The sequence below is a fragment of the Haliotis asinina genome, chromosome 5, assembly GCF_037392515.1.
Source record: "Haliotis asinina isolate JCU_RB_2024 chromosome 5, JCU_Hal_asi_v2, whole genome shotgun sequence".
Lineage (NCBI taxonomy): Eukaryota > Metazoa > Mollusca > Gastropoda > Lepetellida > Haliotidae > Haliotis > Haliotis asinina.
Genome location: NC_090284.1, coordinates 25,448,657 through 25,464,458, shown reverse-complemented (window position 1 = coordinate 25,464,458; position 15,802 = coordinate 25,448,657). Strand labels below are relative to the sequence as shown.

General features: G+C 36.2%; 1 protein-coding gene across 8 annotated transcripts in view; it reads left to right on the top strand.

Annotated features, from left to right (window-relative positions):
• The window catches only part of LOC137283273 (coiled-coil domain-containing protein 154-like), a 77,552-nt gene that overhangs the window by 11,121 nt on the left and 50,629 nt on the right, over positions 1-15,802 (top strand). For 7 of the 8 annotated variants that reach the window (XM_067814719.1, XM_067814716.1, XM_067814718.1 and 4 more), the window contains exon 1: positions 10,166-10,391. The exons of the other annotated variant lie outside the window; for it this stretch is intronic. In XM_067814719.1, coding sequence (XP_067670820.1) covers positions 10,294-10,391 — 98 coding nt within the window. In that variant the 5' untranslated portion in view covers positions 10,166-10,293. Of the gene's footprint in view, positions 1-10,165; positions 10,392-15,802 lie in introns of those variants that run through there. 8 annotated transcript variants of the gene reach the window in all.

Below are 15,802 nucleotides of genomic sequence, written 5' to 3'. Positions count from 1 at the left end.
GGTGTTACTTAATTATTTGTAATAACCAAACACAAAGATGTTTCACAAATTTTGTAAGTTCTAAAATACATGACTATATAGTGATTCACGCTATTTTGTATTAGTTACTTGAAAGGATGACAATCACTGCAGTGCTTTATTTGTGATATTAAGGATGTCTGCTTTGAGCTGTTGATCACTGAACAACTTGCATAGTTATGTTTATACTTACTTACTTACTTACTTACTTACTTACTTACTTACTTACTTACTTACTTACTTACTTACTTACTTACTTACTTACTTACTTACTTACTTACTTACTTACTTACTTACTTACTTACTTACTTTGTTTGTTTGTTTGTTTGTTTGTTTGTTTGTTTGTTTGTTTGTTTGTTTGTTGCGAGTGTCACAGCAATATTCAGGCCATATGACAGCAGTCTGTAAGTAATCAAGACAATCTAGTGATTGACATCATGGGCATCGATTATGCAATTGGAGATACAATGATATTAACAAACCTGTTTGTCACTTTTATGATGCAAACATAGACTAAAACTCTCAAAATATACAGCATCATATGCCATAGAATATCAGACTAAATTATTGCTTCATATTTATCGGGTATTTTTTAGTCATTTCTGTTTTTGTATTAATCTTTGAATATTCCTGTGACATCATAATGGATTTTTTGAGTAAACCTATGCCAGTGCATTATATTTTGTACACGTGTGAAAGTGTGTCAGCAATTTTGTACAGCTGATGCAGGGGCATCACTTACTTTGTACATAAATTTTGGGGTGGGAGGATTTGTGGTCTTGGTGCAGTTCACATTGTACCTGGTCAGTTCCAATGCATAGTGTACACAGCTAAGTACTAGGTGTCCAAAATAGAATTGCTTGCACCTTGTACTTCTTTATACCAATGCCTCATATGAAAATCAGTTATCATCAGTAATCTCTAAAAGTGACAAGTTGGTGGATCAGTGAAGTTGAAGGGTTATTTTCTAAATTACCCACAAATACCAACATCACACCTTGTATATCCTGTGATTAGATGGATTGTATGTTGCCTAAAATCCACATTCAGTTGTTTTGCATGCACAATATGTTCATGACAGTGGAAAGTCTAAAGCCATATAATGGTTTCTTTCATGTTTTCTAACCTCCAGCTTTATGAAAATAGAACCATTTTGGTAACTTTTTTTAAGAGATACTACTTTGTGCTCTTTTCACAAACAAATCATTATAGCATATCTATCTATTCATCTGAAAGACAACGGGTGGAACTTTTTGTAAGTACAACAAATTTGTAAAATGCTTCAAAAGCTAAATTTTGGGTTTAAGACAAAAAGAAATGTACTTGTACATTGTATGTAACAAATATCACGTAAGTATTTGTATTTCATAAATGTTTGCATGTGTCAAACTACATCACCTCATGTATATATATGGCTACATCGAAGATTGATTTCTCTAGTAACATGAGGGAACCAACTGCACACCTTAAGCAGCTGAATTGTGCGAGGATCATGCATCAAATTGCAGATAAAGCATGTGCAAATATTGTGCATGTGGACAGCTTTGGTTTGGTGTAAAGTTTTGCTCAGAATTTTCACTGATTTTTATCATTTACTGTACTCAAGACAATAATCTTTTCAGTGTTACGAATTGGTTTTACAATACATCAGTTCATGTGTAAACAGTACCTTTAAACTGTATTGAATATTTTGCAAAATTTAGTTTAAAACAATCACCAGAAGTAATTGGCTATATTTGCACTAGTGAGTCTAAACTTTTGATGAGAAGTATAGAAACTGAACTAAATTCATTACACCTGAAATATGATTTACTAAATGTAAACATGTCACTGAAACAATCAATAGATTATATGTCTTACTGAACTATAACACTACTTAAATCGCTCATATTTTGCAATGACAGTTGCTATTGGATAGACAGTTGCTATTCAAGACAGACATTTACCGAACGTTTCAGCTACAAAACAAGTTACCTGTGAATGAGACATACCTTTGACAAATTGAATTACTACACCAATGCAGCTATATACTACTACAGTCTCAATTCTCCTATGTTCGCAAGTATACCGGTAGCAGCCCTGAACAAGATGTACAATGCCAAACACACCAACTGATGTTACCTATAATTTCAGAATGCTACAAACGAATACGTATTTAAATCTACTGTTTATCCTGTGGTATTATGCAAACTGTTACTTTTATCACCACGATGAACTTGGATCAATAGAATTTGTTGTATCACTATACAAAATAAAGTCTAAACAATGATCTGCAGTGCACCCCTGAATAGAACATTTTATCTATATAAAGCTCAGTTATGTAGCCATTTGAAATTCCAATCAATCATTTCAATCTGTTAATAGACAGTATTGTATACCTAATCAGTTTTGATATCTGCATTAATTTTCTTCAGTACAAATTATGTTATAGCAGCAAATTGTGTTTTCTATTTCATATTGTTAACAGCAAATATACGTTACATACAAATACCGTGAGCCATAACCGGAAATCCCAGCAGGACACTATGTCGATCGATTTCATTTGAGCCCCCATGTCATTTCCACTTGCAGTCTCAGAGGCTTTTATATAGATTATAAGACTTAAAACCTCACTAAACGTAGTTCGTTAGTTATGACAGGTGTTGTATGCATGTCACTGTGACATGGGTTTATTTGTACAACATTCTCACAGAAAATGTCAAATACATGCACTAATCACCAAGATGCTGTCTGGTCTCATCTATGATCACTTCCAGAGGGAACACATGTCACATGTTGTCATGCCTCCAATCCATCTGAATGTAAACAGCAGGTGGTACTTGTAGGTAACATTTGGGAGTTCAAATTTACCAACGAATACAGGTTATTTTGTGTGATATCTTTGTGGCCCTTTGCACTTGAACTTAGAATATTGTTCACTAATGTATTTGTCTGTGAAAACAGCAACATATTTAATGGTATTTGTCAGTAACATGATATTTTTTTACCAAATAAGACTTTGATTTCCTGACGTTTGTTTAAAATATTATTTGTAAGAAATATTTATGTAACGCCATTACATTTGAGCACTTAACATATTAATAATGTAAAAAGTAATATAAAACATAACCTTGTGATGCATAATGAAATGACAGTCACTTAAAACTATTCCTTGGTAATACAATACAATACCACTTGAAAACTTTGAGTTTACCAAAGTCACAAATTAAGCCCTAGTCAAATAACTTAAGGGGATTTAGTCTTGAAATTTTTGTCAATCAGATTAATAAACTTCTGTTCATCCAATTTGACTAGTATTTAACGCATAACGTGTTAAGAAAATATTTGTAAACTATAAGTCAGAATGAATAAAAATGACCTGTTTTTGTCTGCCATAAGCCTAATTTTACATAAATAATAGTCATGTTATTGGAAGTGTGACCATACAGAAAATTCACGATACAATGCGTATCACAAATATCTTGGAACCATATCAATCCATATGATGTACATATGTTATTTTCTTTAAAAACATGTATTTTGATATCAAGGGACAGAGTAAATTTTGACAAATCTGTCAATTTCTATTGAAAATGAACAATTTTAAGGTCAACGATGTGTAACACGATACGAAAAAAAGTATTGATATATCTTTTTATCGTTCGATAAAGTATCATGATTATGGATTCTGTTATGCATGTGTATATCATATCACAACTCTACATGTAATATATGGCCCAGATTGTCTCACTTGTGCCAATGTGATGGGCATCTCAGAATAAATGAGGATAGTAATGCTAATATGTTAGGGGCCCAAACATACTGTGTACACTATCTTGTTGGAACCGACCACATGCTTTTCCATAAAATTCATCACCTTACACATGTGCACACACCCCAGCCATAAAATATGAATGGGCCCTTTTCAAATGACTATTTGAGAGCCCCAGAAAGGGGTCACAGTTGGCCTAGTGTCCTATACAGAGTGCTGTTCTTTTTTGCATGCCCAAACCCTATGACTATGGCTCACAAGTTACCTGGGATGAAAAATCATTTGACTTAAATGAGCACCAAGCTATTGTTAGATGTGTAATATCTACATCACTACAGAATTTGATCCTTCATCAAGCTTACTTGCTGACATGCCGAATGAAGAATTGAACCAAACTCTCTCACTGGAGGCACCGTACGTAAACAAGCATAAGAATGTGTTTTAGATGGGTCATGAAGGACATTATGCCAGTATATCGTGAGGTTCCTAAAAACCATCATTTACGTCTAATGATCACAGACAATGGAGATGCAATTTGTCATGAACAGACAATCCATTTGCTCATGACTCATTAGCTCATTTCTACATTTTTTACATCTCTCATTATCTAATCGTTCCAGATAGGTTTTTTATACTGTACAAGCTACTTTTGTTCTAATCCCTTGATAATATGAACAATGTCTGTGTGATAGACATGGTTTTGTTCCTTGAGATGAAGATATCAGAAAATATAATGAACCCTTCAAACCATATCTCCTAGACATTCTGCCTTGACTTTGGGAAAAAGTCCTTTCTGGTTGGTTAGTTGAATGTTTGAAATTAAGGTATCCGCAAGTGAGCTGAGTTTGACATTCTGGTGATTTTCAACGATTGCATTGCTAGCATTATATCGAGTAATTACACAAACATTTTCTTTGGTTGGGCGGATGCCCAGTCCCTGTCATGAGACGTTTTATTGACAATTGAAATTTGGAAGTTAAGTAGTGTAAAGAGCAAATAGACATCAGTATTATTTACTCTAGATCGTTAATACCACTTCAGATGCAACATCAGTTGCCTGTATAACAAAAAATAGTGAGCAAAATTCAGCAAGATCAGTCGTCTGCTAGTGACAGGTCATGTATAAAAGAGGAAGCCACATGATCAAAACACAGCATGGAGACACTATCCACCATCTCCGCTGTTGAAATTAAATCATTATTGGTTATGATTACACGGTGCCATTTAGAAAGTGGTCAAATGTAACATATGTCATATTTGGGATTTCACTTTCTTAGTAAAGTACAAATTCTAGTACTTTTTTCAGTTGAGTCCCATCCGGGATTCGAACCCGCACCCTCAGAGTCAGGCACCTAATCGCCAGCACACAAAGTCAGCCGCCTAGCCCGCTCAGCCACTACTAAGAAAGTGAAATCCCAAATATGACATATGTTACATTTGACCACTTTCTAAATGGCACCGTGTAATCATAGCTTTCGGCCGTGGGAGCCGTGCCAATTTACACTCATCAGAGGGGTACACAAAGTACGCAGTCTAGACTACCAGTTGTCCGACTTCAATTTTTGTGGAAGTCGCGGTGGCTGAGTGGGCTAGGCGGATGGGACTCAGCCGAAAAAAGTACTAGAATTTGTACTTTACTAAGAAAGTGAAATCCCAAATATGACATATGTTTCATTATTGGTTGTTAGAAAGATGAAAATAAGGAATAACTAATGATGTATATAAGGCTAGAACACGATTCCAATAATGGCATAACGTGTACATATTCTTTTGCCACCAAAGATAACTAATTACAGAACAGGTCATTAAGTGTTGTTGAAATTGGATTTGAGAAATCCGTATTATTTAGTTTAATCAACATATTGTGGAAAATGTCAATAAACTTATGATGCAATAATAGTTCTTCATTCAGGTGGTATTATGAAGACCTGAGGGTTAGAATTGATCATGCTTGACATAATTTCATGTGTGTATGCCATGTTGCTGTTATTGTGCTAACATCTAGTCCCTGAAATGAACATATTCCACACAAACAAAACCATTCCTAAATTATGATCATAAATATAACGAACAGGAGTCCAGAGACTTTCTTCATTTTCAGCATGGTAATCTAGACTTGCCACATATTGTAGATTTGCAATTGTATTCTTCTTCTAAACAGATTTAACTAATGCACTATCAGAGTATGGACTTAAGCCATGTCTAGACTGACAAATTACACAGCAAATTATTAATTTACATTAATGCAATATGTATTTCACACATATCACTTTTGATGACTGGTCAGCCAATCAGGATTGATAAACGCATCATTTTGTTTTTAATTCTGGTAATTACTGCAGGTTCAGACACAATTTGTGTCCCTTTGAAATTTGTCCCTTTATGTTTATCATGTCGGCAAAATCTCAAGTATGGTATAATACTTTATTCAGACAGTTTTACTCTCACTCGTAACGCCAAGGAACACACACAAAGTGAAAGTCAATTGCCTCTCTGCCGTTTGAGAGATGTTGCAGTAGAGAAAACAGGAGAGTTGATGATGGTAACTGATGTTCACCAAGCTCTTCTCTATGGTACTATATGACAGTAATATACACAAGGTGGGACCTGTTTAGTAAAGTAGGTAAAGCTAAGTGCCTGGAGCACTGTTGTGTCTAATTTTGAAGTGAAACGTTGTGTTTCAAATACATATGTGTGAAAGAAGTACAACTGTTACATAATATTCATCCCTTGCTTTGTGATTTGATGACGCAAATCATGAAATGTATGATAGTTCATGGTCATTAGTGGAAAATATGGTGTTCCTGCTGGTGAAATATTACTGTGGATATCCTGAAGTATCCATGGACATGTGGAATTTGTGAAGCCAGAGAAAAGTGGAGTAATCTCATGAAGTTGGTTTTGACACAGACAGACAGAAACCAAATACATACAAAAGCATGGTCTAATGCTAATTTTAATTATCCCCTCCAACACATTTTGCACTGAGGATACCAACATACACATGAACACATAAACACACACTAATACATTAATGAATATTGTTTGAAGTTTTCAACAGTGTGTTGTTTCTGAATTAAAAAAAATAAAAACAAAAATAATCATTCCTTTTGACTGATCCCTTGCAAGAAAACTTGAAAATTGTAACTGTAATTTGTATATTTCCAAACCATACCTATGTCATCTCACCCAACACCCCCCGCTCACACCCGACAGCCCAAGCGGAGACAGACCACAACCAACAGTCAGGCCTTACATGTTTATCTTTATTTATGTCAGTCTCTGGTTAAGGTGGTTTGAAATCTCTAATCATGGGTTGTACTTTACGTTCGTACTAACTTCATTTCCCAGTTTGTCAGGGTGCTGTTGTACAAAGCAGTCTTAGTGCTAAGGTGACCATACGTCCCATACCTTATCATAGACTTAAAACAGTCTTAGCACTATGGTTGTTTTGTACAACAGCACCCTGGACAAAACTCATGCTCACAGGTTTGACCAAACTGATTAACAAGACCTGCAACACACTCGGCTTTAGGCAGAGGACAAACTCTGTTCACATCATTTAGAAAACATAAATGTCTGGTTTTGTGTTCCTGCCAAATTCCAACCTACTGAAAAGACTGATCGGTTATGTATGTAGATATGTACTGTCTTTAATGTCAGTGCATGGTGGATTGCTGATCTGGAACCGTTGGATCTTGATATTGACGAATGTGGTATAAATTTTTTATCTGCCTAGCCAAACAGAACAGAAAAAGGGTATTCAACAGACATTAACAAGGCTGAAAACTGAGTGCAAAGCGCATACTTGATTAACAATGTAGACTCAATGTAAAGGGATTCCTCTTCTGCAAACTTTGTTTCCTGGGGCAGATTCAAATATATAACAAGGGTTAGGATCTGAAAAAACAAGATTTGGGGATGGATAAGGTTTAACTTCAGCTGGACATTGAGGTATGGGTAGGGATAACTTAGTGTTCAGGTCAACTAGAGTGAGGATTGGTAGGGATACCACTTAAGGTTTAATACAGCGAATGTTGGGTAACAAGACTGATGGGTTAAGGTCTTGTACAGTAAAATTTGGTGGGGATAGTTAAGGTGTAATACAGTGGACAACAAGGGTTAGAGTTGAATACAAAGAGTGGTGGATAATGACAAGAGTTAAGGTCTTGTATATCGAGTGGAGGGCAGGGGTAAATGTGAATTTCTTACACAGTGAGCGGTGGGTGGGGATAAGGTTAAGGAGGTTGTAGGTATTGAGTGGTTGGTGAGGAAATACAGGTAACAATCATTTACGGTTAGTGTTTTTTTAAAGACAGATGTGTGGAAGATATTTCAAGTTTGATGCAACTGTGAAAAATATGAATCTGACACAATTTCTATAGACTTGTACCATTAGTTCCTGTTTATGTTCAGTGCCCTGATTTTCGAAGTTCTCTTAGTGCTAAGATAGTCGTAAGTGCCTTTCATTAACATTAATTTACGACTATCTTAGCGCTAAGAGAGCTTCGAAAATCAAGGCCCAGGTTGTCAAATGACTTGTCTTTGCATGGGTTTGTGAGGATACAGTTACCTTTCTTTAAATACCAGGTATCAACACTAACTGTTAATGACTATTAATAAACATGGTCATGATATTGTTGGAACCATCCGATCAACTCTGCTGTTCATTATTATGAAATGACTGTTGACTTATATTTCCATGGAATGATAGTTTATTACTATAGAATGACTTTTAACTTATTCACATAGAATGATTGTTTGAACATTGTAATAATCCTGTAAGCGTTCTAATCCCCATGGATCACAAGGATTAATAATGACACAGGTATCCTCAAAGGAAACTAATGAAGCGCAAATTTATCATGTTATTGTACCTGTACAAATGAAGTGTTATGGGTTGTCTCTTTGTTGGTGATACGGTAACATGGTTTATTAGTTGATGGTACTAGTTTATCTTGGAAGCCTAGAGATAGTTGCCAGACAAGTTGTCAACTTACACAGACAACCTTCTGTTCATATTACAAATATGTGATCTTGCCTACATCCTATACCAAAGGGGCACCTTATGGATTTTTGAGTAAAATTCTTTGAGGATTTTACTTGGTTCATGTCTCCCTGAGAAATCAAATTTATGAGCCTTAAGACATCCAGTTTGTCCCCCGAGACATCAAGTTCATGTAGCTCAAGACATCCATTTTGTGTCCACCTGAGACATCCATTTTGTGTCCACCTGAGACATCAAGTTTGTGTCCCTCAAGACATCCAGTTTGTGTCCACCTTAAACATCCAGACTGTGTCTATCTTAGAGATCCAGTTTGTGTCCACCTGGGGCATCATGTTTGTGTCCCTCAAGACATCCAGTTTGTGTCCACCTTAAACATCCAGACTGTGTCTATCTTAGAGATCCAGTTTGTGTCCACCTGAGACATCAAGTTTGTGTCCCTCAAGACATCCAGTTTGTGTCCACCTTAAACATCCAGACTGTGTCTATCTTAGAGATCCAGTTTGTGTCCACCTGAGACATCAAGTTTGTGTCCCTCAAGACATCCAGTTTGTGTCCACCTTAAACATCCAGACTGTGTCTATCTTAAAGATCCAGTTTGTGTCCACCTGAGGCATCATGTTTGTGTCCCTCAAGACATCCAGTTTGTGTCCACCTTAAACATCCAGACTGTGTCTATCTTAGAGATCCAGTTTGTGTCCACCTGAGGCATCATGTTTGTGTCCCTCAAGACATCCAGTTTGTGTCCACCTTAAACATCCAGACTGTGTCTATCTTAGAGATCCAGTTTGTGTCCACCTGAGGCATCATGTTTGTGTCCACCTGAGGCATCATGTTTGTGTAAGCCTCAAACATTTACTTAGTTTCGAACAGACATAGCTGGAATGTTTCCACCTGAGAAATCTGGTGTTATCCACCCGTACAAGCGAGGTAATACCCATATCAGCTTGGCTGATGTTATTTACTAAGCCACCCTCTAGCTGTGTGTAACCGCAGACTGGGTTCCAGGTAGCCTCATTCGGGTACATATATGCTGGGTGTTGAGAGGCCATACCTTATCATCAAGTGTCGCTAGATGCTGAGGACAGATCAATACATGTGTTTTGAACCTCAACGTTGAGTGTCTGTGAGAGCCATTCTACACTGCATTGATCGCAAAGGCCTGTGGGAATAATTATGCTGCTCCCATTGTTAAATCTTATTTATCATACTTTATGTTTTGTTTCCCAACCATCACTGAGTTTGCTTGCTGCTGCTGGTGCTGCTGTTGCTGCTGCTGCTGCCAAGTTATCATACTAATTAGGAATTGAAGTAATTTGATTGGCTTGTTGAATATTCAGAGACATGTCTACATTAGGTGAGAGTGGAGACCAGTTTGTCGCAGAGGTCTCCAAGTGTAGAGACTGGTTGACTGTGTAGCAGGCAACACACACTTGACAATGTGACACAACTGTTTCTACGTCATGGAGAGCCGATCTGGAAATTCTTGGAGCTATGAGGGATATGGTTGTACATTCTTATGGCAGCTTCCACCTTGGACATGGCACGAAGACAAGGACCTTTAAATTACCCCTATGCAACTGACTTAAACACATCCAAACCTGCATGGTCTCAAGAGTAAGTTTGATTGTCATCTTCATTCATAACTTGTGTTGTATGTGTTGTGAAAAAATACACAAACACCCAGTGAGGTATGTTCAGTGCAATGGTTGGTAGGTACAGGTTGGGTGGAGTAACAAACAGTGGTATTTACAATACATTTATATACTCTTTTCCAGATTTGCCTGTAAACTATCCCTTTTCAGGGCCAGATTGGTGAATTGAGTAGAAATTTTCCTATTTGTCAACCAGATGATGTTTAACTGAATGAAATAAATAGTAAAGAAAAGTTGATTGGATGGTTCTATTATCTGATTAAAAGTCATCAGTTTTCAAAACACTTGGAAAGTTTCGAGATTTGGGGAAATAACATTGGCACATGACTTCAGCCTTTGTGATTACCTTTGCAATGCATTTCTTTTCACAAACTAACTATAGGTGAGTCTTTGAATGTCATTTAGAAGTGTAAATACATAAGAATGAAGATTTTATGGATATCAACTTCTTTATGAGAGAACACAACGTTTCGGAGTTAATGCTTACTCCTTCATCACCCTGATCATCATTAACTCATTAACTCCGAAACGTTGTGTTCTCTCATAAAGAAGTTGATATCCATAAAATCTTCATTCTTAACTATAGGTGATGCAGATAACCTATTTCTAAAAATATTTGTTTAGTTTTTTTGGCACTTTTTCAAAGCTGGTCCAGGCCTCATGTGTTAATATAGTTGTTGAATGTATGTTTACATAACCAGATAAACTGCAACACCTTGTCACATGTGTTGTTATCCAAGAGAAACTGTGTGATGTTAACCCTGATTATTACAGTCATAATTATATGATCCTGAATTTAATTGAATAATTGTATTTGGAGAAACTACTGACAGGGTTGAGCAGTAACAAGTGAAGGATAAATTCTTTAACTATGTGATATTGTTGTCATTACAATGCAGAGATTAGTGTAGTAACTTGGTACGATGTCTGTCGGTTTTGTGATATAATTAGCAATCACTGCTCTCAATATAGTACCATATTCACCATATCAAACATGCTTAGCTCCAGACCATGACTTATTTTGAAAATTGGGAATTTGTTTATTTTAGATTTATTTGACAGAAAACAAAGAATCATAAAAGGGGTCATAAGTACTCAGCTGTAACCAACACAAACATCTAAGTATGCTGTTTGTCTGTAATTGTAACCTTTATAAATACTTACTTAGAGTGTCAAAGAATCATTTGTCCATTTTCTGAGTACAGTAGCAACAATATTGTTCTGTCTTATCAGCTAAGGCAACACCACAGTCTATATGATGTCACAACTACTGTTGAAAATTATCACTGGGGCAGGGCTAGGGTTGTGGACAGTCTGAGGTAATAGTGCAGCCACTGCTACTGTAAATTTCAAATGTTTTACAAGCATGAAGGTAGCACAAAAACTGTGAGCATGTATCAACAATAGTTTCATGATGCAGTTATATTTGCAGGCCAACAAAAACATCCTGGATATAAGAAGGCATATCTCGTTGATTTACTTTTTCACATCGTCAAAGCAGTCAGTACATTACTATCTGAATCATCCTTCACCTCCTGTTTCCATGGAAACTTAATGATAAAATAACTTGAAAAATATTGTGATCATGCATTGACAATGTTGAATGTCATGAGAATTATGGCATGAACAAATGTTCTTGTATTCTCTTAAGAAGGGATATATACAACTTCATTTTTGATAGAAAAACCTTTCAGTTTCTGTGACACAATACCAATTTTCATCATGTGTCAACTGTGTTATCAAACTGGAGTGATGTATCTGTTTATCCTTGTCACAATTTGAACAGAATATGTGTTAATTGTTACCATCTGACAATCTGGATGATAGATGGGTTTTTTGACAAGCACTGGCAATTTCTCAGGAATATTTTCATCAATCATTAAGTTCAGATAACATGCGCTTGAGTTGAGTTATCGAAGCTGATAACATCAAAGTATGCGACTTGATCTGAGGTCCATGATGGTGATAGTGACTAGTGTACCATAGCCCTGTCAAGCCTGCCCTGTAAGGTGTGCAGGTATAATACAGCTCCACCGGTATGAAATACTGCATTATATCGGGTAGGTAACTCAAGCCATCATGTGGGTGAGGGGTCATATCAACAAGAAAATTGTCATTTTCAAATGGTTGATCAGAGCCCACTTGCACAAATCAACCTTAGCGCTACGACTATCTTAAGCCTATGTTGGAGAATGGAAGTTATAAAGATCACTTTGTGCAAGTGGGCCCTGGAATGTATATTGAATTTTGTAACAAACATAGTTTAGTAAGATGTCATGGTGACGTTATTGGCTGTTTTACTGAAATGTGTCCAGGCACCAAGGACCCGGGTTCAATTCCCCAGATGTGTGAAGTCCATTTCTGGTGTTTTCTCTTGCGATATTGCTTTAATATTACTAAAGCAGCCTACAACTCACTCACTATTAAGGTATGGTTTTGCCAGATCTCAAGGGTGCCAAAGTTTGCGGTTACCACAGGCACACCACAAACCAGTGATGGTTGAGGAAACAAATTCTTCCTTTTAAATTAAAAAGGAGCTCCAGTGAGAAGAGAGATTCAGAGCCTGAGGAAATTACAACTTGCTTCAATTTGTCAAAATGGCTGGGCAGAGGGGAAACAATGTGGTTCAGCGACTGTGGGAAAGGCTATCTGATTAGGTGCTTTACACTTCAAATCTTCAATGGAACTCAAACCCCCAAAAGTACTAGAATACGCACTTGAATGTGATAAAATGTAATCCCAGATATAGCATATGTTACATGTGCAGCAATCTGATTGGTTGTAAGCAAAATAATAACTGGTTTTGAAGCCTGGAAATTGATATATGATACTGCTCACAAATACGTTTCCCGATAAGTGTTACTTTTTCTTAATCTTTAATTAGAATAATCTGCCATTCTGCCTGGCAAAATGGATGACAGCTTATGAAATTTTAAGTGAGATCAATGAGCTTATGTATATGAATATTTTGTAATTAGCTGTGGATGATATGTTTTCTAATTAACTGACAAATTCTTGTATCATGGAAGCAGTTTTGGAAAGTGTTTCAGAAAATGACTGATAAGAATTGTAGTTTATGAGAAACATGTATTTTCAGCTTTGTGTATTTTAATTTTGATACCTAGAAAGTTCATTTGTAACAAATCTATACCTGGAGTTTTAATGATAAAGATTTCATACTTTGAATACTTAATAACTTGACCCAGAAATCAGAATAGACTTACAGGTGATGGATATCTGTAAAACAGAGAATGGTATTTCGTACTTTTAATTGCCAACACTTTTCATTTACTGTGCTTTGTTCTTCTCTTTAAATGATAAAAGATTTATTGATTTTGAACTCTGTGTGCAGATGATGCATATAGGTAAAAAAGATGCATTCTAAAGATAAATGGCATTTTATTATTTACAAACTAATAATTCCTTTCATCTTAGTGTCTGTGATAAATGTCCAAATATCACATTATGTATCAGATTCATTATGTATAAAAGTTTATAAATTTTGAAGTCAATTGGAATGTTTAAACTCTGTGTACAGATGATGCATATTAGTAAAAGAATTCACATTCTAAAAGATAACTGGCAATATATTATTACAAACTAATAGTTCCTGTTTTTTCTTTCACCTTAGCATCGTGATAAATGTCCAAATATCACATATATCCAACCTGAACAAATATTTATATTCTAAATCAAAGTTTTATACAGTCCCCTTGAAACCTGAAAAAGACAAAGATCAGTGTAAGTCAGCACCTGAGGTGTAATAAATGAGAATATTCAGGAACTCAGGCTTGATCAGGGCTGGTAAGAATTATTTGATAGCCCTTAGTGAGAATATAACAGTGAAAAAACAAATTTTCTGCAGTTTAAAGTTCCTTACATATTGTTATACTAAATTTGTGGTTTTGAGGCTGCAGGAAGTATAATTTGTCAAGCACTGTTGAAGGATCTCCATTCAGGATTAGTGCCAGAGATATGAATGTTCCATGTATGAAGGGGTTTGACCTCTACAAGACAAATTTACAGTTGTTACTGTGACTGACAGTTTTGGTATTATGGTTGCCTAATTCTTAAGGATTATAACCTGTCCTGAGCGTGGTTTCTGACTTAACATCTCAGTAATGGCTGCAAGCCGTCCTCGGAGAAAACCACCTCCTTCTAATCAAAGGTGAGAACATGCCTAAGTAAGTCATACTTAATAGACATATATTTATTCTTGAACATTATGTTTCAAGGAGAGATGCATCCAAGCCAATCAGGATATTAGTCAACATCTATTTATTTAATATGCAAGTAGTGTAGTCACTGGACATTGTTGAGACATATATCAACACTACCAACATAAGTGCTGGGACAGGTAATCCGAATACCAGGAACATGTGGCTAATGAGTTTGATCAGGGTACATGTCTCCACACCCAGACCCTTGTGACTAATTAAACAATGTTATATGTTGTTCTTTCATGATTTAATGGCTGTATTGCCTTTGAAGATTTAGACATATTTACAGTCTCTTCTTTTGAATATAATACATGATTTATATTGAAAAACTAAAAATTTAGCCTCCCAGTTGAAGAATATATTGCCATTTCTTACAAATTTGATGTCAAGAATTAAAATAACAGGTACCTAAATAGAAAATTTGGATCCATCCCAGTCCTATTCTGCGTGGCCAAAATATGATGAAGAATATCTGTTATTTTTCTCTAAACATAATGAATAATATACTGAACATCATTGAAAACGCACCACCCCTAAAATTTTGGATTTCTAAGAGCAGAAGTGAGCAATCTATGTAAATTTTACATATTTGTGTAGACCAATGTTTGATAAAGAAAAGAAGCAAAAAACAATCAAGCAAAACAGTGAAGATTTAATGCAGCTGAAAATGAAATGAAGATGGGGTCAAAATGGAAAGTCAGTAGCGTGTATGACCCCCGTTAGCAGCAACACAAGCTGTGCAACGTCTCCTCATTGAACGGATAAGTCTCTGAATAAAGTCCTGAGGCACTGCATTCCACTCTTGCTGCAAGGCATTGTCGAGTTCCCCAAGGTTGTTGATCTGCGGACGACGTGCGAGGCGTTGGCCGATGTAATCCCACAAGTGTTCGATGGGTGACAAATCTGGTGACAATGCAGGCCAATGAAGTAGAGGAATGTTGTTGTTAGCCAGATACTGTATCGAAACACGTGCAGTGTGGGCTCGTGCATTGTCATGTTGAAATGTGTGCAGATCTTGATGCTGGTGAAAGAAGGGAACGACGTTGTTCTGAAGAATGTTGTCACGGTAGTAAACGGCATTCACTCTGCCACGACAAACAATCAGAGCGGTTCTGTGGTGATAACTTATCCCTCCCCACACCATAATGCTGCC